The sequence below is a fragment of the Poecilia formosa genome, unplaced genomic scaffold (assembly GCF_000485575.1).
Source record: "Poecilia formosa unplaced genomic scaffold, Poecilia_formosa-5.1.2 Scaffold31, whole genome shotgun sequence".
Taxonomy (NCBI): Eukaryota; Metazoa; Chordata; class Actinopteri; order Cyprinodontiformes; family Poeciliidae; genus Poecilia; species Poecilia formosa.
In genome coordinates, this window is record NW_006799970.1 from 443,983 (window position 1) to 471,627 (window position 27,645).

Here is a 27,645-nt window from a genome sequence, read left to right on the forward strand (position 1 = left end):
TATATATATATATAGTTCATACATATATTTAATAGAGGAAATGGGGTACAGCTGGATTTTGAAAAGCGTTGGGTTGAGTATGATGCAAAATTAAGCATGTTTATTGATAATCTATAAAAAGCCCCATTTCTACACGGAGAGCCCGAACAAGTCCCCTAATTAATTATTAACGGCACTTCTACTCGGACCTTAGTCATTAATTACTATTAATCCCGCCGCATCTGAAAGCATGGACGCATTCAGATAGCGTTAAACAGATTATTTTATCTATTTGCAGTGCGCACTCCGATTACTTTGTTTCTCATCAGCTATTTACAGCCCGTGCACGCTGTTGATCCATCAGTCGGTATACAATATTAGTCGTTTCACCTTCAGCTCCGGTGTGTGTTTTAAAACTTCATCCGAGCAATTAATTATTCTACTTTACTGCAAATTGCCCGTGCGCTCTGTCTGACCTTGGAGTTTAGACTGTGTGTTGTTATTATCTGAGCGGATGAGCTCGCGTAAACGCTCGCTGACATTTTTCAGATAAATATGCATTTCTTAAGATATTGGTAGAGTGGAGCCAGATCAAAAAGACAATGCTAGAAGCTCGGAGCGCTAGTTCATACATATATTTCTTTGAAATGTTTTCAGTCTGAAACTGCAGATGAAAAATCTGCACAAATGGTAAAACAAACAAAACTAACCAAATAAATAAATGAATTCCTTTTTACGCGTTTTTATATGACTGACTAGTTTAGTCAGGATAACTAAACTATTCAGTTTACTTATACAGAGCTATTTCAAGTTAAAGGCTACCTGCTATCACGTTACATACAAACAGTGCAGCCAAATAGACCAGTAAACTAAGCAGCTGCTATTGGCCTCCAAACCAGCAGGTGGCCCCCAAGAGCAGGGACGTTGTCTCACTGATCATGATTACAAAGGCATTTGTTTCTGCACAAACAAAATTATTTAAAATTATATGTAAGTCAGTATGGTCAAAAAAAATGTTTTTTTTTTGGCTGCTCAGTAGACTAGTATTTATTCCGCAATTTTTACACAATTTTTATAGCTAGCAGGTTTTTACAAGTGTTTGTGTAAAGGTGCTGATTTTATAAGATGAAGACTCCAGCAACACTTTAAGTGCTAAGAAACATCGTTATTAGCAATCCAGCACATTTCGATTTGTGAGCTTTATCAGATTAGTGTTTTGAAATGCAAGCCAAAATGTATTAGTCTACTAATACATTTGTTTCTTAGCATTTCAGATATCACTGGAATCTTATTATCAGATTTTTGACCCTCCCCATGAATCTTGAGAGTCAGTGAAGTTGGTCCAGAAAGTTTGGCGTTTCTGGGCTTCAGATTTTACACATTTTAAAAATGAACTAGCAGTTGTATTATTATTTAAATGCGAGCTTGCTTTTCCACACATTTTAGAAGCATCTGTTTGTACATATATCAGAATTAGGCTAGAAGAGTATGCGTTTTAGAAGTAGTCTAGTGGGGTTTTTTTTGTTTTGTTTTTTGTTTTTTTGCTGTTTCTGGAGTAGTCTATTAGCTTTTTTGTTGAAACTTGTCTTTGCGTTTACTTTTTTGTGTTTTAGAAAAAAATTGCACAACCCTCTTACCCCTTAAAAACTGTTGCTGCTTAATTTTGACTTTCAGCTGAGTTAAATTATTCTGTTTATTTACAAACAGATATATCAAATTAAAATTTTGAAGAAAAATGGAAAAACACAACATAAAGCTCACCTACAATCAAGTTGCATGCAATCCAATTTGTAGAGCCAGTTCAAGGCATATGGAAACTAATAACTCTGTACTCCAAAGTAACAAGGGCCCCCAGAGAGAACTCCATTTGACACATAAGTAAAATTGGTTTTCTGCTCTGGGAATACAGTGATACAAAAAAATGAGGATTTGTTGTGCAAATCATCATTTAACAAATCATCATTTAACATTTTATATGTAAATTAGTTTTATAGTGATTTCTGACTTTATGCTTTTTTAAACATATACTGGCAGATTTTATTTATTTGTTTTTACATACTACAATACTCTGAACAAAGTATAAAGACAATTTATTTACAACTGTGTCCAGTTGTAAAAAATGATTGGCTTTCCCAGAAATTTCCTGGATTATTTTATATTTTTCTTTTTCTTTTTTAAAGAAGGAGAAGACTGGGGATAATTTGAAACAGTTAGATAGTCAGTAGCAAACATTTGCTTTGAAAAAGAGCCACAACAAAGACATTGAAGCATTTTGACAACACACATGTAAGATGGATTTAATTTAAAAATATATTTTTCAAAATCACCTTTTAAAAAAAATTAAACAAAAAACTACTGCTGCTGGAGTAAAAAAAACAAAAAACAAAACAACAACAACATTATATATTTATATAAACCAAACAATGAACATTAAAATACATAAAACGCTTCAATCGATTGTTTTGTGTTCAACTCTTAATTCCTGAATTTGATCGATGTTTCCGTGCTTGATGAGTAGAGCCTAGTAAGCAGTGCGTCGCTCCAGTCGTGGGGAATTCAATGGTGTAAAAGAGAGGAGCGAGACGTTCACTATCAGGTTTCTATCTGTTTTACTTCAATGAACCTTAATGTACAGCTGAGCTACTGAAATGACACGCAAATAAACCGACACGAAGGTTAAATACTCTTCTTAAAACGCTGTGTTTTGAAGTTATGTATTTTTAGCTAGTTTGGTTAGCACAGTTAGCCTGCTCGTAGCCTCAATAGATATCAATGAGACCTATGAATCACACAGGTTTTATTGCATTATGGCACTACAGAGTCGTTGCTGCTTAATCAATGATATATTTGACACACAGACCTCCTTTCTGAATGCGGTCGTTATTGAGTGACAATGTTAAATGAGCTCTAAATGAGCCGAGTCAATGTAAACATTGTGTTTGACAGCTGATCTTCCATGTTTAATGTAGTATTTTTTCACCGCATCTCAACGCCGTTGTTATCCCAGCTGACCGGTAGCCAGCATGGGTCGGCGCTCCTCTGACAGCGAGGATGACAGTCGGAGCCGGAGGAAAAGAAAACAGCGTCGCCGTTCTTCGTCCTCCTCGTCTTCCTCCTCTTCTGGGAGCCGGGTGAGGAGTAGCCGCAGCAGGAGATCCACTCGTAGGAGCCGTTCTCGCTCCAAAGACAGAAGGTGAGATAGCACTGATGTTTTTTTTACCCCCAGAGGAGGCAGGGATGGAGACTGTGCCACACAGCAGTGGTCTTAAGGAAGATACTTTAGGATTCTTATACAGGCGGTTGCTTTGGTGTTGATTCTGCTCATGGACCTCGATTAAAAAAATAAAACCAATCATACTAACCTCTCTAAGTTTTGGGTTTTATCAGTCTCTGTTGCAGAGGCACATCCATCCATCCATCCATCCATCCATCCATCCATCCATCCATCCATCCATCCATCCATTCATTCATTCATTCATTCATCCAAATATTGTAAAATGGTTTGAAGCTTAAAAGCTGGTTTCCCGTGATAACTGGCTAAAGATGTTTGCCTTTCCAGAAGCTAGAAATAAATTTGTTTTGGCCATTACCCTCTGTTCATATAGAATAGCATACAGTTCTATTATTTTCAACTAAATTCACCCATAATGCTGAGACAACTGTAATGACACATATTTACTCAGCTTGACATAAAGTTGCATAGTCTCTTATCTTTGAAGTAAATTAATGAAGAAATGTAATTAATCAAATATAGCCATACAATGAAAATATTACCTCAAGTATGGATTGTTGCCAATAGATCGATTTATGATCTTCTAGTCCACACCGACATAATCCTGCATACACCTTATTTTTAAGATATCCCAGTTCAGTTTCAAATTAATAAATATCCAAACCATACACAGGTTTGACTATTGGGGACCACTTCACTTTGAACATAAGACAAACTCACATATAACTGGTGTTTCCTTGATCAGCCACATCTAATGATCAACAAGTCAGGATCAGCCAAATTCCGAAATGTACTTTATGTTATTTGATGTTGTTCCTCATTATTACATTCATCAATATAAAAAAAATCCAACCTCTTACATTTATGTAGCAAAAATGTAGATAATCATAAAGACGCATAACGTAAATAAAGTCAGTCAATTTAAATTTTGTTGGAATAAGCCTAATTTCTAGACTTGTATGTTCTGTTTTTAGCTCTCGATTCTTAATACATTTCATAAATTTTTGTCACGAGTATCTATTTTGTCGTGTCCTATTATTAACAGTGGTGGTCTGCAGAACTACAAAGTTAAGCAATTAGTTCTGTCTTCAGTTCTGCTCAAGTTTCTGAACTGTATGTGGTTTCATTCTTATTTTCATGAATGCCACCATCCTGTCTCATAAGTATGCATCACTTTAAGCAACTTAAGTCTTCATCGTCTCAATTCACCCTATCATGTCATGAAGAACGAGGTGCTAAGCATGACTCTCAGTGCTATAAATTCACCTGCTATAGTCTTTAGATGGGTTCAACATTACTCTTGTTGCCTAACAATTTGCTACAAACAAGGAAATTATATTATTCACAAATCAAGCACAGGTATTAAGAGGTTTTCCCGCTTTCTCGCGCCGATGTCAAGCTTTTATTTTGAAAAATAACTCAGTGATTATCCAGTACCTTTACTGAAGTACTCTGTATTATACTTTCTGCTTAAAAATACTCTCTCTAACTGATGTTTGTATAAAACTCCTTATTTCATGAATGAACAGTCATGTGAAACTTGACTTTTTGTGTTGTTTTTGTTGCTGCCTCTTGTTCAAGACTCCCTTGGAAAACAGGTTTTCAAATCGCAATGAATTTTTTTTTAAAATTCTGGTAAAATAAAGCTTAAAAAAACCAAACAAAAAATTTTTGGATTGCAAATTTGTGTTTGTATTCATTTTGCTACAATAATTATTTATTAACAGCTTGAAATAATGCATGGGTGTGATTGATCTTTTTCTTCAAACAATTGTGGAGTTAGTATTTGTGTCTTATATAGTTTCTCTCATCTGTCTGCCCACTAACAAATCCATCCATCCGTCAATCCCTCCATCCATTCCTCTGACCCACACGCGACTGCCTTGGTTGTTCAGACAAGGCCAGTTGATGGTAATTATTTATGAGACCTGGTCAAGGTCCATTACCGCTGATGGAAAGTACTTGCGTGCCTGCACAGAGTGGGTCTGGGTGGACAGTGTAAACCATGGGACCACAGTCCCTCATCTATTAGCTGCGCATTTTGATCAATTAACCCAGACCTTGAATTTGTTTCTGTGCGTCTGTCGAAACAAGTTCCTTTAAATAGACTTTAAAAGAGTACACACACACACACACACACAAACCACGAACAAGTGACCTCACTTGTGGTAAAACAGAAGAAGGCTTATGTTCTGGGTGGGTGACATCATGACCACATAATTAGCATGTATATGTAAGGAGAGTGATTGTAACCGTTACTGCGTATGTGTGTGTGAATAAGGGACAAGACGGTGAAAAGTGTTTGCGAATGAATAAGAGAGACGGCAGCTGATTTGCTCCGAGCTACCGAACAAATCGGCTGCCGTCTAAGAGTTTTCTATGATTTAAAAAAAAAAACAAAACCCATTTTCCCCTGAAATTTGTGCAAGCTATTGTTTTCGGTGACATCACGTCTGCACAGGCGCTGGTGAAAATGTGTGAGCAAACGCCACCTTCCAAGGAAACCTCTGCTCACCCGTGCATGCGTTTCTTCTGTGGGATGTGCAAAGTGGTTTTTGCGGAGCAGCTGTGGAAGTGATTTCATAAGGCTTCGCTCTCGGGATCAAGCCTTTAGAATACTAATAGATCTTTGCTGCGCTGCTCTAAGTGGTACAAATTTGGTTTGATAGTTCAGCCTCTGTGTTATTTGTATTGCTAGCCTCTCCTCCTCTTCTCTATCTTGCTGAGATCCCACAGGAGTTAAGTGTTTTTTTTTTTTTTTAGATGTGCTTTGGAAGGTTTGGTTATTTTTTATTTTATTTTTTTTGCTTTAGTGAACCAAAAGGAGAGACTTCAGATAATGAGTATTGCACAAACTGTTTGTGGAGTACAGGACGGAGGTTTCTGCATTTACATTCACCCTCGTCAATGCCTCCTACTTCACGATATCAATAGAAACATGGTGTTAGCGGTGTTTGGGAAAACAGGCACTACACACGCTGCTGTAGCTGCATTAAAGAGCACCAAAGGGCCCCTGTGGAGGAACTGTAGTGCAGCCAGCGCGGTTTTGCAGCCTTGGGCCATGGATGAGAGTGTTTACTAATGCAAAGTTGCTATCAGAGCTGCTTACTTCTGGAATTAGCTGCTGAAAAGGAATGCTGCCTGTGTTTTTCAGGGAAGGGGGAGAGTTTCACATGAGCTGCAGGAAACTGGTGAATAAAACAAAACGCGCAGAGTTGTCTTTTTAGGTCGAAACATTTGGTAGAAGTAAAAATAATAAAAAATCTCTTAAATGTTCTTCATGGACTCGCGTGTATTTAGCTCCATTTAACTTCTCATCTTTGACCAACTTCTCTATCCCTGCTGAAGAACAGCAACATAATATCTCCATGGGCATGGTGTGTTCTGGGTGACGTGCAGCAGTTGTTCTCCAAAACATGTTGTTTTTGCGTGTAGGGTGAAAATGTTCAGTGTTGGGGTCATCGAACATGAGCACCATTTTTCAGGTTCATGTATCGCCTGCATGGCTTGTGGCAAACTTTGATTTGAGCTTCTGTTTGTTCTCTTTCAGCAAAGGCTTTGTTCTTGCCACTCTTATTTCAAAGCCTAACTTTTTGGAGTGTAGGCATAATAATTGTCCTGCTGACAGATCCTCCCATCTAAACTGTGGATCTCTCCAGCATTCCCACACTTGCGCGCACCGGGCTCAATTTGGGGATATCAGAGTAAAGGAGGCTCGATACAAACGCACGGCTCACTTTTCAGGTTTTTATCTGTTAAAAAAATGTAAAACCGTGTAATATTAACAGCATCTTTCTAGTTATTCTGACCACGCAAAGCACTTTACACTAAAACAACATTTTCCCAACTGCGTTCACGAATGTGCCTTCCCTAAGGCCAGACCAAAATGTGGAAATAACTGGAATTAAGCCCACAACTTGTGGATTGCAACGAGACTCCTCTGCAGAGTTGTTGTAGTTCAACAGGAAGCAGTAAGTAGAATGAAACTGAATCGGGTTGTCGTGTGTCCGCTTCAGGAGAAGACGGCGTTCCAGCAGCAGTTCCTCCCAGAGTTTGTCTCGCAGGAGAAGGAGCCGAAGTGCAGACAGAGACAAAGGAAGAAGCCACCGCTCACACAGATCCCGCAGCCGGGACAGAAGGTAGGACATTTGACTGTGTTTTAGCTTTAAACCTTTGAAGCCAGGAAGATGAGAAATGGCGCCAAAGGCTTTTTTTTGGGGGGGTGTTTCCCTTTTGAAACATGACCGTAACAAAAACACATCATTTTATATTTATTTTCAAAGTTTTCAGATATGAGCAAATGGATCCTCACGTGTCAGCAGGACGTAGTTGTGTGTGCATGCAGTCTCTGTTGCCCTGGCTGTGTGTGTGTGTGCAGGTGGGCAAGTGTGGATGATGCAAACACACAAGAGAAACAGCAGCATATATGCTAATATTATTACACTATAATACACCTCTGCTCATAGACATTACTGCAATTACAACATTAGGAAGCATACAAATGCAAATGGTGATCATTATTATTCTAGTATTTCACTACTTTTGTTCCCTAACGGACACAGTTATTTATGCTAAACTAATGTGTACACACCTGCTCACACATGTCACACGCACACATAAACACAGGGCCACGGCTGTCTGCTGTTGGATGATCTACATTGTCAGGGCGAAGATGAAATTATTCATTGGTCTTCTGAGTAGGCACGCACCGATAAATCAGCTAGCCGATAAATCAGCTAGCTGATAAGTCGGCCCCGATTTCTTTAATTATGGGAGATCAGTGATAAGCCGATACTTTGATGTGAAGCTGATCTTATTGATTGATTTTATCTAACTTGTCAAGGATCTAAAAATCAACCGCTGTCCTCTTTTACTCTGCCGTGAGAGAGGTTTGACTGACAGACCGGGTCATGTCTGCACGTTCGCAGTTATCAATAGTCACCCGCCGCTGTTTCCAGCTCAGCAACTTTCTTGCTATATTTAACAATATTTCAGACAAAAATATATGGCATCTGCCAGAATCTGAATCTGCAGGTCAGGCTTTTTAAAGATCGGTCATCGGTGCTCGGCCAGAAAACTGCAATCCATTCACCCTTACTTCTGACTCATTATCCAGAAAAGTGTAGGATCTTACTATATATGTTGGCGAAATCTTTTCCTATTGATGCTGCCAAGGACTCACACTGAGTTGGAAAAAAACTTGCTTTTGATTGATTACGTTGTTTAATTAATTCTTTGGACATTTTTCTTCTTAGGTTTCAATTTTTTATTTTTATTTTTTGCAGAAATTCTATGTTCGATGTCTTTTAGTGCTGTTTTTGTTCAGGTCACACCGGTAAAGGAGATCTCAAAAATCAATGGGTCTTTCCCGGTAAAATAAAGTAATAATTAATAGCGAGTCTCGTATCCCTTTCAGACACATAAAGAGAACGTCTCTGTGTGTGGTGATCCATGTCATTAGCATCACTAATCTGTTGCTAATGAACCAGTAAACTGTTCTGTTTTTTTTTTGTTTTTTTTTAAATCCCTCACACACACCGACCACTCTGAAACACACAAAAACATGCACAGATGCGCAATTGAGGGAAAGGTTGTTATAATATATGCGCGAGCGAGGCCCTTTGTTTACTTGTGTATGGCTGCGGGGGAGTGCAGAGATCATTTTAATCACAAAGAGAAAAACTGATTTAATATCTTCATTACAGAGATTTTGGGATGAATGGATTATGCAACAGAGACGCTTTGACACGTGTGGATGATGGTGTCATGAAAAGACACCACACTTCCACTCTCCAGCCACAGAATAAGCGACTAACTGCAACCGCTGAGGGGATTCGGACGAGTGGTTTTGTTTCAAGCGTCTGTGTCTCCCAACTCTCTGCGGCGGTGAGTCCGTCACTCGGCGGAACTGCCTCCGATTAAAACGTCGGTGCAAAGTGGCATCACTGGCGTGTCGCGGGATGAAAGGTGGAAGGGATTTGGGGAGATTTAGGACGACGGTGAACGTCGCTGTTTGCAAAACGCTGTGCTGTGATTAGGAGGGCTCCGTTGTGTAATCGGCTTAATGGTGAGCGAGGAGCAGGTGGACTGGGCGACGTTAGTGAGGGAGTGTGTTTTGGGGATTGGTGGTGGGGGGAGTGTGTGAGGCGGAGTTAGGGATGTGCAAAACGAGAGCATTAATTATCAATTCATGCGGATGAGTGATGGCGTCTCCAGTTTGTAGGTTTAAAACGTTTGTGGTTTTTGTCTGTTTTTGTCTGCTGTCACACTGTTTCTTGTTTCGCCGTACCTGTTGATGTATCTAAAAATGTGTTTCGCCTAAATGTAAAACGTAAAGAAATGAAGAACGTTTTGGCGAAACATTAATTACACGTGTCACCTGTGATTTACCTCATTCTGTGTAGTCGGTGTGTGTCGAGACAAAGGTGCCAAATTTGCAATTTTACCTTATTAGTGTGCTTTTGGCATCATCTCGTTTAATTGTTTTTCCAAACTTAATGGAAACTGAATGTCTAATGATTAAAGTTCAATTTGAGATCTCCCAACTGGTCAAGTAATAATTATCTAAATTAATCAGAAAGCAGGTGGACCTTCAGCCATGTAGGGTTGAATGCAGGAGGCTGGTATGCTAACTATTGATTCAATAAAAAGTAGCAGTTCTAATGAGTCGCTCTTATGCCATGCTGACCAGAGCTAACGCGACCACGTTCTAAGCTAGCATGTTCTAACTAACAACACTGCAAGCGGTTTGATGATCAGCTAACAATCCCTGGTTCCTGACACAGACGACACCAGCCAAAAATTAACACAACTTGTTCCTGCTAGTGTAGTAAGCCGAACTTACTGTTGACGCTCATAAGGAATATTGTTATTCATGGCACTTTGTATTTAAAATAAATAGCTTAAACAGCAATATGTCAGATTTTTGTTGTGATTGGCAAGATGCTTTCATGCACAATTTGACCACTTTAAACGATTAACTTATCAATCGCCGTGGTAATTGTTAAGTATCAGAATCAATTCTCCGAAAAAGTTGATTGCTAATTAAGTCAAAGCTTATAAAGGATTACTTCCTCAAAATAAAGTTCTGTCTTTTTGCATGGATTGGTTATTTGGAAAACACAAGATTGTCATTTTGTCTAAACTAATTCTTAAACTGGATCCACTCCAACAGTTTTTCTAGAATCTCATTTAAATGTCTTAAATTGTAGGAAAGTGGAATGGCGGCAAATTTAAGTGTCTTTCTTAGTAGTCTTTCTTTCCTTTAAACAGTCATTGCATTATAATCACTATTTAGTTTTTGTTGTTGTTGTTGCTATACCTGGGATTTGTTAACTGGCACATTCTTGTCATAACATTTTGTGTGTCAACCTAGTGATATTTTTACTAATCTGCAGTAATCTGATCAGTTTACATATTAGCTGTCTACTCCTTAGTACGCAGATTTTCTTAATTGTTTAATCTTTATCCAGCCTTTCAGTACTTAACAGGGTTATTTTATAAGGAGACATTTTGCAATTTTCAAGCCTGTACATCTACGTTGGACACTGCCTGTCCAACACCCTATAAGTTTAATAGATGTTGCACAATGCTTCGGTGCCGTGACCACCATTTGTCAGGGCTCTGTGTGTTTGTGCGTGCATGTGCGGATGAGACTGTGTGAGCGGCTCTCTGATGGATCAGAGGAGGATTGAGTGGACAGGACCTTGTGATTGATACTTAGACAAGATATAAGGCGCCGCCTGCCACCCCGCACCTGGCCGCGCACCAGAACCTGCTCCACCTTCAGAATGCGAAGGAGCGTCTGGGAGACGGTGACATGAGAGGGGAGAGACGAGAGGAGATGAAAAGTTAGGGGAGAATGGGGAAAAAGTGCCGGTTCAGTTGGGAAAGCAAGTGGCGTAGGGAGCAGGAGATGGACTCGAGAGGGATATTATTCAAAAGAAATGGGAATAATCACGTCCACAACAGAATATACCAGGAGGAAAGATTAGAACCGCGGCCGGCCGGCGCGGGTTGAAGTGAGGATTCTTATTACCCTCTTTTGGATCCCTCGCCTATCAATAAAAAATAGAAAGATCCATGAAATAAGAATAATGCTCCATCATGCGTTTACTATTTATTGGAGCTACCTGCCTCTCTTCTCTCCCTTCCTCCTTTTATTCCTGCCCTCAATCAGAGAAGCGCCGGGTCCCCCAGAGGCAGTCAATCTTGCCCTGAAATGTAAAACAGACAAGAGGAACAGATTACCTATTTGCCATTAATGTTTATTCTCTTTGATGTGAGCAGGCATATCAGGCAGTGTGTGTGTGTGTGTGTGTGTAACGGGCCTGCTTGTGGAAGGGTGATTGAGCCTATGCACGTATGTGCAGATTTCCATGAATGCATGCTCATACGGGGGTGTCAGTGAAAAGTCCGCTGGGGGAGAGCAGTGTGGATCGTGGCAGCTGCCTCGTACAGTGATCTGATCGGTGCAACAAAGACGACACGGCCTCTCATCACAGCCGGATCACAGGCTCGTCTTTAGGTGAGCACGCCGGAGCGCCGTAGTTCTCGCCTGTTAACGGCAACCGCAGCAGGGGCCGAACGTGTGTGGCTCAGTCAGTCAATCTCTTCGGTTGCTTTTTCACCACAGCCCTAATGGCGCTAAGAGAGTAGGAATCTCTGGCGCAACAGACCCACCGCTTGACCAGTCGGGGAGAAGCCGAGCGCATCGTCCTTTGTTGGGTATTCACACACGTGCTCATAGGTTAGCATCTACTTCATGGGAGCTGACAACACCAATTTGCTTCATTAATATTTCAGGGCTGTGTTGAGTTAGCAGGTCAGAGTGCTGGAGTCAGGGTTTGGCCCCGCTAACACTGGAGTACCTCTCTTCAGTCAGAGGAGAGTGAAACCTCTAATTATCGGCGTTTCCCTTTGGGGAGACGGCAAACTAAACACTCCACCCGGGAAACTGGATCAGACACCTGCGTGTGAGACTCACAACTGGGGCCTGGTTAAAGGAGAGAGATTAAAAAGTATTATACTGCGGTAAAGTTAATCAAATACCTTAAAGCGGTGATGCTTTGTAACGCCAAGGTTGAGACAAAGGCCCCTTTTCATATCGACTTCGAAGTTACTGTTGTACACCACCAGCCCCGCCCCTCGTACGAGGCCAAAGTAAAGCTCTTAGCGTGTGTGAGTGTGAGTGTGTGCGTACATGCAGTTGAGCGATGACCTGGTATTTATTTCACACAGCAATTTTCCCCCTGTATGAGATGAGGTGTCGTACATCTGCTAGATAGCTTTTTTTGCCTTGCTCCGACATGAAGAGTGCACAAGGTCATCTGGGCTGCTTGGGATTGGGGAGAACTGAGGTGAGGAACCGAAGGGTGGTGCAACAAGGTCTTACACACACACACAGAAAGAGAGAGAGAGAGAGAGAAAAGGACGTGTGAGAAGGCTGAACTTCGGTGGGGAAGGACCCTATTGTAGGCGACCTCTACGGCCTTGATCACCAGTCGTCCTTCCAAGTAAGAAGAGAGATATTGGTACATTTGTGGCCCTTGTATCTTCGTTCACAGAGATTAGTGTGTGAATGCAGTGCAGCAGGTGGCGTTGGGTGTTGCTGGCTTCACCAGGAAACAGCCCTGAGTGTGTTTTGAAGATGTGACAAGTGGATTCTATGTGGTTTTGTTGTTTCAGGAGAACCTTTAGCTTTAATAGCGTGCTTATGGATGCAAAATGAAATCAAGAGGAATAGTAGAAAAGCTTACATCTTCTTTAGGATGCACATTCTGTCATAGCGTTTTCACCTGTGTATATTCATCTCCCATTGAACTAAAGTGTGCTGGATTCTTGCAACACTGGAATTTAAGAGTGAGCTCCTGACCGTGTTTTTTTTTTATTTTTTTATTTTTTATCCAACTGTCTGTTATCCCATGGCCTCTCAACATCTTCTCTTCTCCCCTTTCCACAAGATGACACTCTGCCCTTTCTTCCTTCTTCCCCTATTACCGGACCTGCAGAGGGTTGATTCAAACTGAAAGATGACCTGGTTTGGTTCAGCTACGTCTTCTCTACTCCATAAAAATCAACATGCTTCCAGTCGTAAGATCTGAACGCGTTTGTTGTTGCGCCTCTCTTTTCCTCCCTCTCTCTGTCTTGCTCTCTTTCTGTGTTGTCTTTTTTATTTATCTGCTGTAAAGGCCAGTCAAGCGCTGCTCAGCTTTGTTGTCAGAAACCTTTATTTACCAAAGGGAGGAATAAGTGACTGACACAGACAGCCTCTTTCATCCCCTTCTCGCCGCGAGCAGTGTTCCCCTCCACCGCCAGAGGAAACCCTCTCCCTCCCTCTGCTCTCTTCTCACTTCTGCCAAGCTCACCCCACCTCTTTCCCCCACCTCACCCTCCCATCACACTCCTGCATCCTGCAGGCTCACAACACACCGGCCCGCTCCCTCGGGTAGCATCCTAGCTGTAGAGTCTGCAGCGAGTAGCACGCAGACACACAAACAGAAAGTTCACCTCACAACAGTCATCAGCCGCTCCTCTCATGCAGGTTATCAAATGAAATGGACTCAAACAAAGCTCAGCTTCACATCCTATTCTGCACCCTCTTTTGTTCTAATCCTGTCTGGAATTATCATCTTAAAGTAAAGCTTAGTTAATAGCAACTCTGTCCCTAAATAAAAGAAATATCTTTAAATTACTGGTAGAGAACACAGATTTTTGTCAGAAAAACAAGGCAGTACAACTATATGGTTGTTAGCTTATGTTGCTGCCTGCTAAAGAAAAGCATTGTTAGTTTTGTTGGTTTATGTTTTATACTTAAAACAGTATAAAGCTTTTTGACCGTCTTGACAATTCAAACGTTGCTCTGTCCCTCTGTTCCAACCTTGTGAAATAGGGATGCATGATTATGAACGTTTGAGCCAATAATGATATCTGATACGACATCACTCTTTTGGCCGATGACAAATATTTACTTTTGACACCCTGAAAAAAACCCTTCAGCACTGCTTCAGTGAAACTCACTGCAAACTCAATTACTTCACTATCACTGTGACGTGACACGTAGCCCTTACCAAGCTCTTTCACTCCCTTTTCAGAAACTGTTAACAATAAGATGAAAATAAATATTGGTTGTTAATATCAGCTAATATTTAGTTTGTCTAAAAATCACCACATATATATTTCGTAACAATGTATCTCCAGTGACAAAATGTCCTCAAAAGTTCAAAGATTGGCCAGTTAATTCATTAGCTGGCAGACGTTTTCAAGACCGCGTCTCAAATAATGCAAATATAACATTTTTAAAAGCTTTGTGACTGAAATGTCCCAGACATGGTGCCCATATATATTTACATCTGTTCACCAAACAAAGAATCTTGTTCTTTTGATAACTAAAATCTAGTAGAAATCTGTAATACCACCTTTTTTTTTTCTTTTTTTTTTTGTGGAAAGGCAGATTTCCCTGTTTTGGCAATGAAACCTCCAGAATGCCAAAGACTAATAACATTCAGTCCGCCCTTCTTGCGTCTACTTTGTGACAGTGAAAAGCTTCGTCCGTCTGGCCGGATCAACAGAAAGAAAATGAACACCAAATGTATCTCCGTCTCTCTCTGCCTCCTTCTAGCCTTCTCTCGGTCTCTCGCTCCCATTTAAGCTTCTTGAAGTTCTTCCAAATTGGGTTTTAAATGCCAATTAGGAGGTTGAATGTAGTAAAATAAAAGCAAATGCAGGCAGGATGGCCTCACCTTCTGGCTGGTTAGGCTTCAGAGAGAGCCGAGCTGGACCTTTGGCTCCCAGCGAGGCTTTGAGAGAAATATCCTGCCTAATGAACACATTAATTAGAACCATAACTATTTATAAGATGATAATTAGAAACGAAGGGAGGTAAACTGGGTTTTTCCTGCAATTAATGGAGGATTAATTACGGGAGCTAATGAAGTGGATTTTTGAAACGCGTGGAGGTGAAGTACAGAGATGTGCAGCTTGCTTTGTGATCACTGGCATAATTATTTTCTCCAGCACCAAAGCGTTTGAGGCCCTGGTCCTCGCTGGCTCAGACCGGCTAATAAGCATCATTGCATCGTTATATATGCACTTAAAAAGACTTGCCACTGAAATGACTGTCTAATTATTTCTAATTGGCAGGCCCTGTGTGTTGTCATTGAGCTGTTGGGAGCGGCGGCAGAGCCCTGGGTCTAATAACGCTCAGGGCGGAGAAGGTTGGGAGAGAGAGAGAGAGAGAGAGAGAGAGAGCGAGGCAGACAGTGACACGGACAGGGTGAAGAGAAGGGGTGTGTGTGTGTGTGTGTGTGTGTGTGTGTGGGGGAGTCTCCACTGGTTGCCTGCCACTTATAGTCGGACCAGCACATCGGACCCTGGTGTCAGGCTCCCAGCAGGACATCAGGTCATCGGCGGTCCGGCGCGTTCCGAGGTCACCCCGACAAGTATTCAATTACCAAACTTTCATTTTATCCCTGCCCGTCTTCCCGTCTTTTAATCGAAATGCCTCTGGTCTTAATTTATGCGCAGATAAACACCGCCGCGCGCGTGCGGCTCTTATACTTTTAAAGATGTGCACAAAGTAGGGGAGGTGGGCTGTGTTTACACGCTGTGTGTGATTTGGTGGCCAGGTTCTGAGCCAGTCCTCTGAGACTGGAGCTGAGAGTGCATGCATGGACCGACCTCAGTCAGCTGCTCACGCTGGGGCTCCAACCATATGGATGCCGACACTCGGAGGACCCTGGCACAGACTTAAGTGTTAACTTTCTAATATGCATACATTAGGAGACGGATATTATTTTATGCATTGCATGAAAAGACAACCTTTTCCACTGTTAAACTTCTGCCACATTTTGTCTTAGGATTGCTACGGTTATTTCTATTTGCTAAATGCCAGAATAACATGAGGGACTTTATTTTTTTTCAAAGTTAAAAGTTTACATACACTAAGATTACTAAGCCTTTAAGCAATTTGAGGATGCCTGGATGATAATTCATGGATTTGCAAGCTTCTGTTTGGTTAATTCTCAGCATTTGAGATAAATTGTGGCAAACCTCAGATATTCTGCTTCCTTGTGTGGCAGCAGGGAAGCGTCAAAATAAATTGGGAAAGGATATCAGGGAAAGAACTCTGGGCCTCCACAAGTCTGGCTGATCCTTGGGTAAAATGTCCAAATCCACATTCATCTGTTCAACAGACCCTCAGGATTGTTCAGACATAACACTGTTTGGAAAGGAGACTGGGTTGTGACAAAGGTGCTAAACGTTTGGTTGCAAATTGTGTGTATTAATCCTTGGAACAAAAGACTCAGAGACTTAAGTGAGTCATTTAAGTTGAAATAAGCTGAAAGGTGGGTCAGAGAAGAAGAAGAAGAAGAAAAAGAAGAAGAAGAAGCAGCCATCACCCCAAAAGCAATAAATGAGATGCAGGTTACCGTTTGCAAAAGGACTCAGGGAGAAATAATTTAATTTATTGAGACGTCCTGTTGTCTGGTGAAATTAAAAGTCAGCTGCTTGGCCTTGTTGATATTGTTATATTTCTTAATATAAGGTCAGAACAGAACACAATCGTAACTGATCATACTCCAGGTGGGCCTCATGAACTCAATAAAAAGCTGGCATTGTGAAGAAATAACAATGTACAAATTCTGAAACAACATCTTGAGGAAGGATGTTTCCCCCAAGTCATAGAGTTTAAAAAGGCAATTCTACCAAATACTGAGACAATGTATGCCAATTTCTGAATTAAAAGAAAGTAATGAAAAAAGCAAAACCCTAAAATCTCATTATTTAATCTCTTCGGTCAGCTGATGAGAGATGTTCTGACTCGTATGTTGATATATTTGAACAACGTAGCTGTAAATTGATCCTTTAAAAAGTGTGTCAACAAAGGATGATGCGTGTCAGATCACCTGTGGAAGTTGTTTTGCATTTTGTTTTTAGGTTTTGATATAATTTGACATAAAAAAAATACTGTTTAGATCTCTAGTGTAGGTTTCTGTGTCCAAGTACTTAATTTAACTTATTCTAAGCAGAGGCGTGTGTGTTGTCAAAAACAAACAACAACTTTGTGACACACCTTTTGTCCTCTCTGAACAACTCGAGAGCAAATTGCCTGCTAATGAAACCACTGCCTGCACTTGTCAGTTCACTTTGGACAAGCAAAGCACGACGCAAACACACCCGCCAACATGTGGTTTCACTCTCACATTTGGGAATATAGCTGTGAAAGCAAAAAAAAAAAAAAAGGAGAATCAATAGCTGAAATGAATATCGTGTGCGTCTTGACTAGAAAACTTGACAGTCGGTTTGAAAGTAATGAAACACTTTCTCGGTGTGCTCATGAGGGTTTTATATTTGAGGTTTGTCCTTCTTTTTTTGCTCCGTCTATCCAGTTGGGGTTTGGCTGAGCAGAGGACAGGAGAAGCTAGAGGAGATAGTTGTGGCCGGGTATTGTGTTGTACAAACAGCAGAAAGAGTCGGTGCCGAGGTTCAGAAATTTCAACCACAATTTTGGCATTAACAAGAAAAAAATGCTTATTTTAAATGGAGTGAACAGTTTTGTCAAACCGGTTTGGTTTGGGATTTGAACACAGACTAAATTTGTTGCTGAACTTCTTCTTTAGATTTTGCATACCAAAATAAAATGAACATTTCTCATTTGGATTAGAATAACTACAATCTACTTGTTATGGAATCATACATGTCTAAGGATTTGCTTAACCCTTTCTCTACAGTGGACAGCTGTCTAAAAGACATTTTCTTGTGCTTCTTGTGGATTTTTATGTCATAAATGCACACAGACCACTGAAGTGGACACTAATGGATCATAAAATACACCATCAACTACTGACCATCAGCTGCAAATGCAAGAAATTATTTTTGTTAAATCCAATATGGCTGACGGACAAAAAAGCACGCCGACCGACCCGGTCCCTCCTTCTACTGTAGACGACTCTTGCAGGTAAAAAAAAATATATATTGTGACATCAGATAACCCCTAAAGAACAATACTACTGATGTATTTTTCAAATAACAACTTTGTATTTGGAGAAAATTACAATTGATCACCTAAAAAAAATAAAAAAAATTGTTTTTACACATTTTTTCCCTACCTTTTTTTTATGCCTTAAGAAAAAAAAAATTTGAAAAAAGTCCTGACACAAGGGATCATAATTCATGCATGAAATGGTTAATATTAAAACTGCAGTAATTTGTTTGTTTGTATAAAAGATATTTGGGCATAAATTAAGAAAAAAGTAAATGTTTACTATCTTTAGAGACATACATGCTTTTTTTTTTAAAGCTCTGAGCTTTTATTACTGATTTGTTTCTGATTCTTCAAAATAATTCTAAAAAAGAAAATACATTTTTGGTCAATTGTCTGGACATTTTTTTTACTGTCTGAATGCAATTCTGCACAGTAAAATAAAACAACAATTTTCTCAAAAACACAAAAACAACCAGAACGTATGGAGCCATGTCTCTCTGCATCACTGGAAATCTAAAAACACATGCCAGTCTTTCGGCTTATGGGACTAAGGTGCAAAAAACATTACATTTTTCTTTAAGATTGTTTCAAAAATAAACAGGTGTTTTCTTTGTAGCATTTAAGAGGGAAAACATTTTTGAATTTTAACTATGGATGAGCTTTCCTGTTGCTCTTAATTATTAGTTATTTATAGTAGAAGCAGAGGTGATGTCACACTGTGTGCAAGAGAGCAGTCTGTGTCTCAGCTCTGCAGAAAAACAGAATTCCTCTTATTTTTAAACAAGCAGAAAATAAGTACACAGTTCACATTTTTAACTTTCACTTATATCTTTTGTTGGCTCAAAGAACACAACAGCTGTGGGTACTCCCTGTACAGCTAGTAGCATGAATAAAACTTTGGTATCTAGTATGTTCCAGCTTCCTATTTTCTGCTGGAGTCTGACTGCCTGCTTAAAAGAGGGAGCAGAAACGAGCCTACACTCCTCCATGGAAAATATTTTCTTTCCTAGAAGCTTCCTAGATCTTGTGTGCTTCCAAACTTTGTTTTCGAACTTCTCCTTGATGCTAAAAGTAGCTAATCCTCTTTTTCACTCAGTAACAACCTCGAGACAGAAAAGTGTTGTCAATTGGACCCTATGTTGTTCGGGTGCGGTGCATTCACTGTTTCAAATCAGAGCCGATCAAGTTCTAAACCATCCAAGTCCAGTCACCGGACAATTTCTCCGTGCATCTTTAGTAGAAGTGCGTTGAATCTGCTCAGACGAAGGCGGTATGTTGTCGGATTCTCGCGTTGCAGAAATCCCCCCTTCATAATTTGAAAAGAAGCTAAAATCCGCCCTATATGGTCTGTGAAGTGAGAGCCTTATTGGAGAGGAGAGGGCTTTTCTCTCTGAGGATGGGAGCCTTTTCTTCGCTATTCACTTGTTGGTTTTTCTTTGTGTGTTTTCCTCCTCTCCTCCTTGTTCAGCCTTGACAGCGTATGGGAAACAAAAATGATCTTCTTGAAACTTCTTTGTGAGGGAAGTCTCTGTTCTGTCAGAAGACAACTCGATGTTATTCCAGCGAAGAGGCAAAATTATTGCCGCTGTTCTTTTCTCTGTTTTTTTTTTTTTTTTTTTCCCCCGCTTTTTATGGGGCGCTACTCCATTTGTGTCTTGGGTGTTTAATTAAGTGTAGTTTCCTTTTAATAGTGGAATGTGTGCCTGCTTTTTGTCGTCCTGTTCCTCCATGCCTTTTACAGTCCGCCCACATGGTTTGTCTCAGCGTTTATGATTTTTCTTATACCGGAGTTGTGAGGTTTCTAAATCACTTAAGCACACGGGGCCCGAGCAGCCCCACATTTAAACAGTAAAAGGCTGTTATGCTAAAGGCCCTTAGATCTCCTATCACTTCATAAATATATGCGTATAAAAGGCAGAAAAATACATCTTCCCTGACCATAGTGAAGGAAGGAGGGGGGGCAGTGAGTGTCTGAGAGCACACCTGCTAATTGGAGCCAGCTTGATGTGAAAAGCACGGCTGTCTGCTCTGTCTTCTCCATAAACCCAGAATCACTTTTTCTATTCTATTTTTTTTTTTCTATTTTTGTTCTTTACTGCCACGTCGAGGGTTATTTTCCTATCCCTTCGTTTCAGTGCTTAGTCCTCCCATTGTCCTTCACCTGTTTTCTTTGCGTCTCATTGGAGCATACCAGCACATTCTTAAGATGTATGGAATTTGGTTTTTTGTTTTCTGGTCTGGTTAAGTCTGGAAGAAAATAAAGTTTTTCAAAGCATTTTTCTTCTGTTGTCTAAAAGAAAATGGGTTTATATTTTTTTTAAAAACTACTTTTATCATTGATTTGTCACGTCGGCACGTAAACATTTTACCCATTGGTGTTTTGATTTTTGAATTATCTGACGAGTTGCACCGGGGATGCACTATCATCCCTAATATCAAGATTGGCTGATATTAGTCATTTTTTAAATGTTTTGGTATCTGTATCAGTCCGATATTAACAAATGATGTTTATTTCCTTTTTGTTGCAGTTTGTTTCTGCAGGGAGAGTGAAAGAGGTTGGTCAGGAGGCAGTGATAGTGATGCACACAGGATTGTGGGGAGTTGGTAGTGTTGCCGTTTTTTTCAAAGTGTCAAAAGTGTGGTGAAATATATAAATAATAAGTAGAATTGCTTCCTTTTAACAGCAATATTGATATTGTATATCGATGTTGGCCCAAATTTACATATCAGTGCATTACATGGTATTCACACAAACTGTCTTTTTGCTTACCAGTCTGCGTTAGATTCAAGTTCAACTCGACAAGTGACCTTAAAATAGACTAAATCGCCAGAAAAGCTCTAAAACTATCTTAAAAAAAAAAAATTAACAAACAAAATAATAAACACCAAAGTTCACGATCTCTATTTTGAAAAATCTACATTTAGTTTTAGATTTTGAAACAGAGCTAATCTAAACTAGTGCTGCTGCCAAAAAAGTACATTAAATAGACTGATGACACCACACTCTGAAAATTAGAAGCTGGTTTAAGGATTGTCCTGCTTCCTAATTTGTGGAATTAATGAGTAAAATAATCCAACCAACATTCAAGCAGTTTCGAGGTCGATATTTTGCACTCAAATGCTCAAAAACTAGAGAAAATCTAGAAAATACAGCCATGGTGTAGAGACCCTCTACATTTTATCCATCTATGCTCAGCACCAAAATGCATCGTGGAGAACTGTGCTTTATAAATACGATAAACTGAACTGAGTTGAGTCAAATTAAACACAGTGAAGCTGATAATTTTTACTAAAGATATGACGCCACAAGATTCTGGCCCACTACTTAAGTTGCAGATGGAGGCGCTGAGAACCAAAACAGCTCTCTCTTGACTCGACCACAGAGTATCTAATTGTTTCTACACCTAATGTGCACGAGAAGGAACGGAGGGAAAAAAGTGGGTTCTGGTTGCGCGAGTGGCTGTAAGAGAGTTGGCAAGTTAGCACCTAGTTGAGAAAGAGACCTCCACTTGACCTCGTGTCTGGACTGAACGGCTGAGCCGGGCCACACAGAAAACCCTTCCCCATAACTCCAGCTGCTAATGGGTGTCATGTCGAGCTGCGGCTGCACGGAGGTCAGGGGTCGCGGGGGCGCGCCAGACTGTCACGTTTAGGATTGCGACGAGGAGTGATGCTAGTCGTATGTGGCTGGGCATTGTACGCATGCAGCATTTAACAACACACACCTACTCGTGCGCATATGCAAGCATGCAGATGTCGTCCACGTCTAGCTGCTGAACGTCGTCTTTTCCCTCATCGTTGGCTGACTGTTGTAGGTTCATATAGATCTGAGGTGCCTTTGAAGGCCTTTGAACTCTGCTAAATGACTTGACCTTGTGGCTTGTGGGTTGAATCTGACTGTGTGAGTGTGCCTTGGTGGGACACAGCGAGTGGGTGGCCTGCATGGGGTCTCATTTCTGCTTCGCGGCATCGCAGACGTTTGTGTTGACGACTGCTAAATTAAAAGCAAACTGAAGATTATGACAAATCTAAACACCGCTTTTATGAAGCAGAGGGGGGAACGAAGAGAGAGAGGGGAGTAAAAAAAAAAAAAATGTTTCTCCGAATCTTTCATGCTCCATCTTTTGCTGTGTTAATTGTGCTCACAGTCAGCTACTTTCCAGTGATTCCCGGCGTGTTATTTAGCGTGCGGAGCTATATTTATGTTTTCGCAGAGCCGTGCGCGGCGGATGACGGAGCCGAGCCAGAGTGCGTGCGTGTTCTGTGAACCAGGGGAACAGATAATGCGGCTGCTCGGAGGGAGGAGGCAGCTTGGGAAATGATTTCAACAGCTCTCATAATTAGAGGAATATCATAAATTAAACTTGTGTCTGCCGTTGCGTTTGAAGAGCACTCAAAAGTAATAAATTCTGGATGGTTAACATATTTGCATTCCATTCAGCAGGCAGCGTCAGGCGGGAACAGCTGCTTTCCACGTCTTTTTGGCAGCAGGAAATGCTCATTGCTCACTCAAGGTGCTTTTAGATACGTTGAAATGGCAGCAGAAAAAAAAAGAAAAAGAAAAAGGAAAGTCACTTTTTAGTTGAACATGAAGCTGCTGCGAGCCACCGTCACTGGAAATAACTCGACGGGGAACGGCACATTAATGAAGTTCTTCAAACGTGGATCGCCTTAGATTTAATAGACTCATTTCCTTTTCAATCAGCTGCTTGGAAAGTTGACTGGCGAGTTTTTCGGTAGTTTCCATGTGGCTTGTGGGTACTTTTTGATTACTTATTAGTCTGTGTTGCTCTGGTAAAATAAACTGTATTGTCCAACAATTAGATCTAAATATTTACTGTTCACATTGGGACTTCCCAGTTGATTCTGTTCTTGATTTTTTTTTAACCCTCTTCATTCCAGAAGCATTCAGGACATATGCATTTCAAATCCTTCTTTTTATTGATCTACCTTCATATGACATGAATAGTCATGTACTCTTAACCGCTTTCTACTTGGAGCAGGTTCCTACCAAATGACACTTTTTCCCCTCAGTCTGTCATTAATGGTAAAGTTTAAAGGGAAAATGCCAGTTTAACGTCAATGTAGGTTAGTGCATACATACCAACAGATTTTTTCTTTTCAGTTTTTTATTTCACCAACATCCACATATGGCTTTTACTGAACACCGTTGTAGACATGAACCAGTATTATTATACTGGCTCAATAAGACAAAGACTGAGGTAGGTCAGGATGGAAAGGATGGATAAATGCAGCATAGCTTGTAAATATGAGTATATCTGAACAACCAGATGTTTCCGAATACAGACGCCGCATTAAGACCCTGGGAACCTGTTGTTTCCTGTATTTTAAATGGAGATTTCAAGATCCAGATGGACTGTTCAAATGAATTCAATTTGTATTCTGCAGTGTATGTTGAAATGCACCCCATTGTTGGGGCATTGTGGGCTTGTTTCTCTATTAAATGGCTAAGAGGCTAGTTAAGTTACACAGCATATTGAGCCATTTGAAATACCAGAAGTGTGAAATGACTGGAACTGGGGAAAACAATGTTTATTTTGCTGTTGCGCATAGAGAGGATCATGGTAAGGAAGGCAAAATCCCTAAAATAACCTAATCTAACCTTTAGAAATTTGCAGCACAGGATCATCAAGTCTCCATGACAACCGTTTACTTTAGCACTCGTGTTCCAGTGCCTGCTGAAGGAAACATAAACTTTAAAAAGCTGTAGCTATTAGTAAAATGAAAACCTTTGCTTAAGGACACTCCTGTAGATGCTTCTTTAGATATGCAAATGTAAAACAAATTAAAATTTAAGATAAAAAGTGTTTTTCTGTTGTTGCATACGCTGCCATTTTCATTCAGGAAAACAAGATGGCCATCATTTTACATCGGAAGTGCATTTCTGCTTTTTAGCTAATCATTCGTCAGTCAGGCTGCCATGAGAGACTACCAAGATGGAAATGGGTTAAAGTTACATGGACATCAACACTGCTGTGGCACACTGGCTTAATGGGCATGCTAGCTCCTTTGGGTATCACCACTGATGAGATGAGCTCCATGTTTTACAGAATTCATATAATTTAAAGCTAAGCCTACCATTGTCTTCCCCTCCCGGGTTGGCAGTTTGGGGTAAAAATAAAACAGTGATTGTCCATCACCGCATTGAATGGGGGGAAGATAAGGTTAGAGGAACGGTTCTCGGACGATCCGTCTGTTTCTGCCAAATGATGTACTATGAATAATGATTTGGCTGGGGTCAGATTCCAGTGGAGACGCTCACCTGTATCTGACACTAGTGGGTATCGCATGGCTGCCGTTAATGTCCAATTTTCAATGAAAACAGAAATAGAATACAGATAAAGGCAGCACACCATCCAGCTTCACACCCGGACACATAATTACCCCAATAGGCCGTGGTGAGGGATCATATCCCTGCACGCCGTGGGGGGTCAGCGGCGATAAGCTTCAGCCCAGCTCCCAACATGGAGCATAATTACTCTATTGATAATTCACCAGGAAAATGGTCCCAGCCAATTGCAGAGCTCCGATATAATGGATTGGACGATGAAACGAGGAACGAATGGAGGTAGAAGGCTGCGAGGGGCCGTGTGTATGTGGGTGGGTTGCATGTGGGGGCAAGCAGCAAGGGCCTTTTATTAGAAATGAAAATATGTTTAGGTCATAGGGGGACCCATTTTCCCTGGAGATAATAAAGCCAATGAAATGTAAAGCAGGGGAAGAGCTTGGAATGGGGTCCAACTGGGGCTGTTTATCTGTGTGTGTCCTGCATTAACCCATTTATTCCCAGCCTCAAATTAGCTAATCATTCTCCAAGGGGAAGGACTTGGTCAGGAAATTGACATTTAGCAGCACAGGCTCACTCTATTAACTACAGTAAATTTAATTTGCTGCACACCCCAGAAGTGGGATGTTTGTGTTGCCATCAGACGGAGAAAGGGAAGGGAGAACAAGAGCGGAGAAGCTGAACTGGGGTTATTGCTTCCTCTGCTTCTGGCCAAAATTTGCTTGGCTGTAAATACGGGATTCAGACTTGGAACTCTGTGGCTTTGTTGCATTTTTCCTCATGTACTGCTGATTATAAACATACACAAACAATGTTAACTCATTTATGGTTCTCTTCATGTTTTTTCCATTAGAACTCATTTTCTGACTTTGGCCTTGTCAAGTTGTGTGCAGTGCATTAAACACTATAAATCACATCTCTTGCGACCACTCTCACATGTACCTCTGAATCACATGTGTCGTTATGTTTATTATCCTGAGCAGATCAGCATTTAGCTGATTCGAGCCTTAAACTTTCCAGTTAACGTTTCCAAGTGTGCCTGGGCAGAATACTAAACCACCGATTCGATACAGTTCGGTTTATTTGTAAAACAGACATTTACAATAAATGTCATTTCCAGGCAAATTATTCAGATCCCATTTATATTTGGTTATCTGGAGTCCAGTTTGGTCCAATCAATTAATAGCACAGTGAAGAAGCAGTCTTAGGGAAACCAGCTGATTTCATAAATCTGTTGACGATGCAGCAAACTTTCCTCCTTAGCAAGCATATTTAATGAACCACTCTCTTTTAGAGAAAGAATCCTCAGACAAAACTTGGCTTGTTAAGGGAAGTGGTATACTTTCTGCCCCAAGCAGCTGTAAAGTGACAGAACAGTGAGGTGAATTGAAAAACACTGATATTCAAGTCTAAGAAAAGAAGCACAAATTAACGCAAGAGCGCAGGGACGAGTGTACTTTCTCTTGAAAAAAGAATTCACAGAGTTTATGTCAGCAATCTCTGACAATTGCTTTGTCTATCAACAAAACAGAGTAAGCTAGACGCACATTTTCTAAGAATAAGGCTACACATGGGTAATGGCAGCAATAGCTTCATCTGTGATTTGCTCCAGGAATGAAACGCAGATAAGCAAAGAAGCACAAAGTCAAGATTGCTTCCAGTGGGAAAGAAAAACACACTATACAGAGTTGTTTTTAACAATAATCTTTGAAACCTGGTCTAAGGTCTTTCTGCATTTTTCCGGCTCAAAACCATGGTCTCGAATTCAGAGGTATTCATCTGCATGCTGTTAGCTTGTGAGCTCCAGAGAAATCTGGAGATCACAATCTGATGAAGCCTACAGAACCACATCATCTGCACAAAGGAGCGACCCGATCATAAGGCCACGTAAACTCCTAATCGGATCCCCTCAACACTTTGGCTGCACCTAGGACTTCCATCCATTAAGGTTACGAGCAAAATCGCTGACAAAGGGCAACCTTGGCGTTGGAAGATTGGACCTTATAGACGGCAACCTGTACCTTCGACCTGAGGGAAAGAGAACAAATTCCTCTAAAAGGAATGGTCTCTGCTGGCTACGGTTGTTTTGACCTTTTTTCACAATCTGTCTGTTCCAGATATCAGACATGGGGCGCCGCCGAATGCCAATTATTTTGCTGGCCGTTTTAATAAGACAGAACAGACTGTTCTTATTTTTCAATGACACATTGCCATGCCAAGCAGTAATACCAAATGTTGAAACAGACTCGATAAAAGATCTGCAACATAAAAACGGGAGTGTTTTATCAAAGCTAAAACGATTCAGATTTCACTGAAAATAGTCATTTTAGGCCCTCCTTTCAAGTTGCTGCAGTGTTGTGGTCGAAGTTGAATTGTCCACGATTGTCTCAGGGCATCTGTAACTGTCCACAGTTTCCACTAGAGATTCATTGATTATTGTTGGTACAGCAGGGTGGGTCGTTTTCCTGAACTCTATCTCCATGTCCTTTGTTTTTCTGGCATTCAGCTTCAGGCAATGTTCATCACACCACTTCACAAAGTAGTCAAAAAACAGGTCCATGATGAATCCCTTCCTACTGCAGCAGACTGACTATAACAGTGTCAACTGCAAGCTCCGATTGTCGGCCTGTGCATGTAAAAAGTCTAAAATCTATTTCACTAAAGCAACCTCAAGATTAAGATGGTGCAGGAGTTTGTTCAGCAAGATGTGGAGTCGAATTTAAGAGCTGAAGTAAAATCCATAAATAAAAGCTGTGCATGGGTTTTTTTTTTTACCTCAAGATGCTTGAACATATAACTGGTAAGCAAACTGTAACGGGTCAAGCTGGCCCAGTTCTTAGTCAGTCCGAATGGAGGGCAGATCCACCAACCAAAAATTATCATCAAGAGTCCATAAAGTGGATAACGAATGACAGATTCATAGCTGTTGCTTTTCTCCTCTCTTTTGCTTTCTAACCCTTGTCACTTTTTCTCACTTTTTAACCGTAGGATAAGTTATTGCGATATAATGTATTTCTCACTGTGTGTTAAGGATTAACGTCTTGATCCAGTGGTTTATTCCTGCACAAAACAAGTCAAAATATAAAAAAAAAAACATTCATTGTTTTGAGACTTTAACTTCTAAAAAGAAAGTTCTTTGCT

General features: G+C 40.5%; 1 protein-coding gene across 4 annotated transcripts in view; it reads left to right on the forward strand.

Moving 5' to 3' along the window:
* Window positions 1-27,645, forward strand: part of rsrc1 (arginine/serine-rich coiled-coil 1) — a 157,448-nt gene that overhangs the window by 16,203 nt on the left and 113,600 nt on the right. Inside the window, exons 1-3 of one of the 4 annotated variants that reach the window (XM_007549373.2) lie at window positions 2,487-2,575; window positions 2,949-3,172; window positions 7,228-7,350. The exons of 2 other annotated variants lie outside the window; for them this stretch is intronic. In XM_007549373.2, the coding sequence (XP_007549435.1) occupies window positions 3,003-3,172; window positions 7,228-7,350 (293 nt within the window). In that variant the 5' untranslated portion in view covers window positions 2,487-2,575; window positions 2,949-3,002. Of the gene's footprint in view, window positions 1-2,486; window positions 2,576-2,948; window positions 3,173-7,227; window positions 7,351-27,645 lie in introns of those variants that run through there. One more of the 4 variants, XM_007549374.2, reaches the window with a different exon arrangement.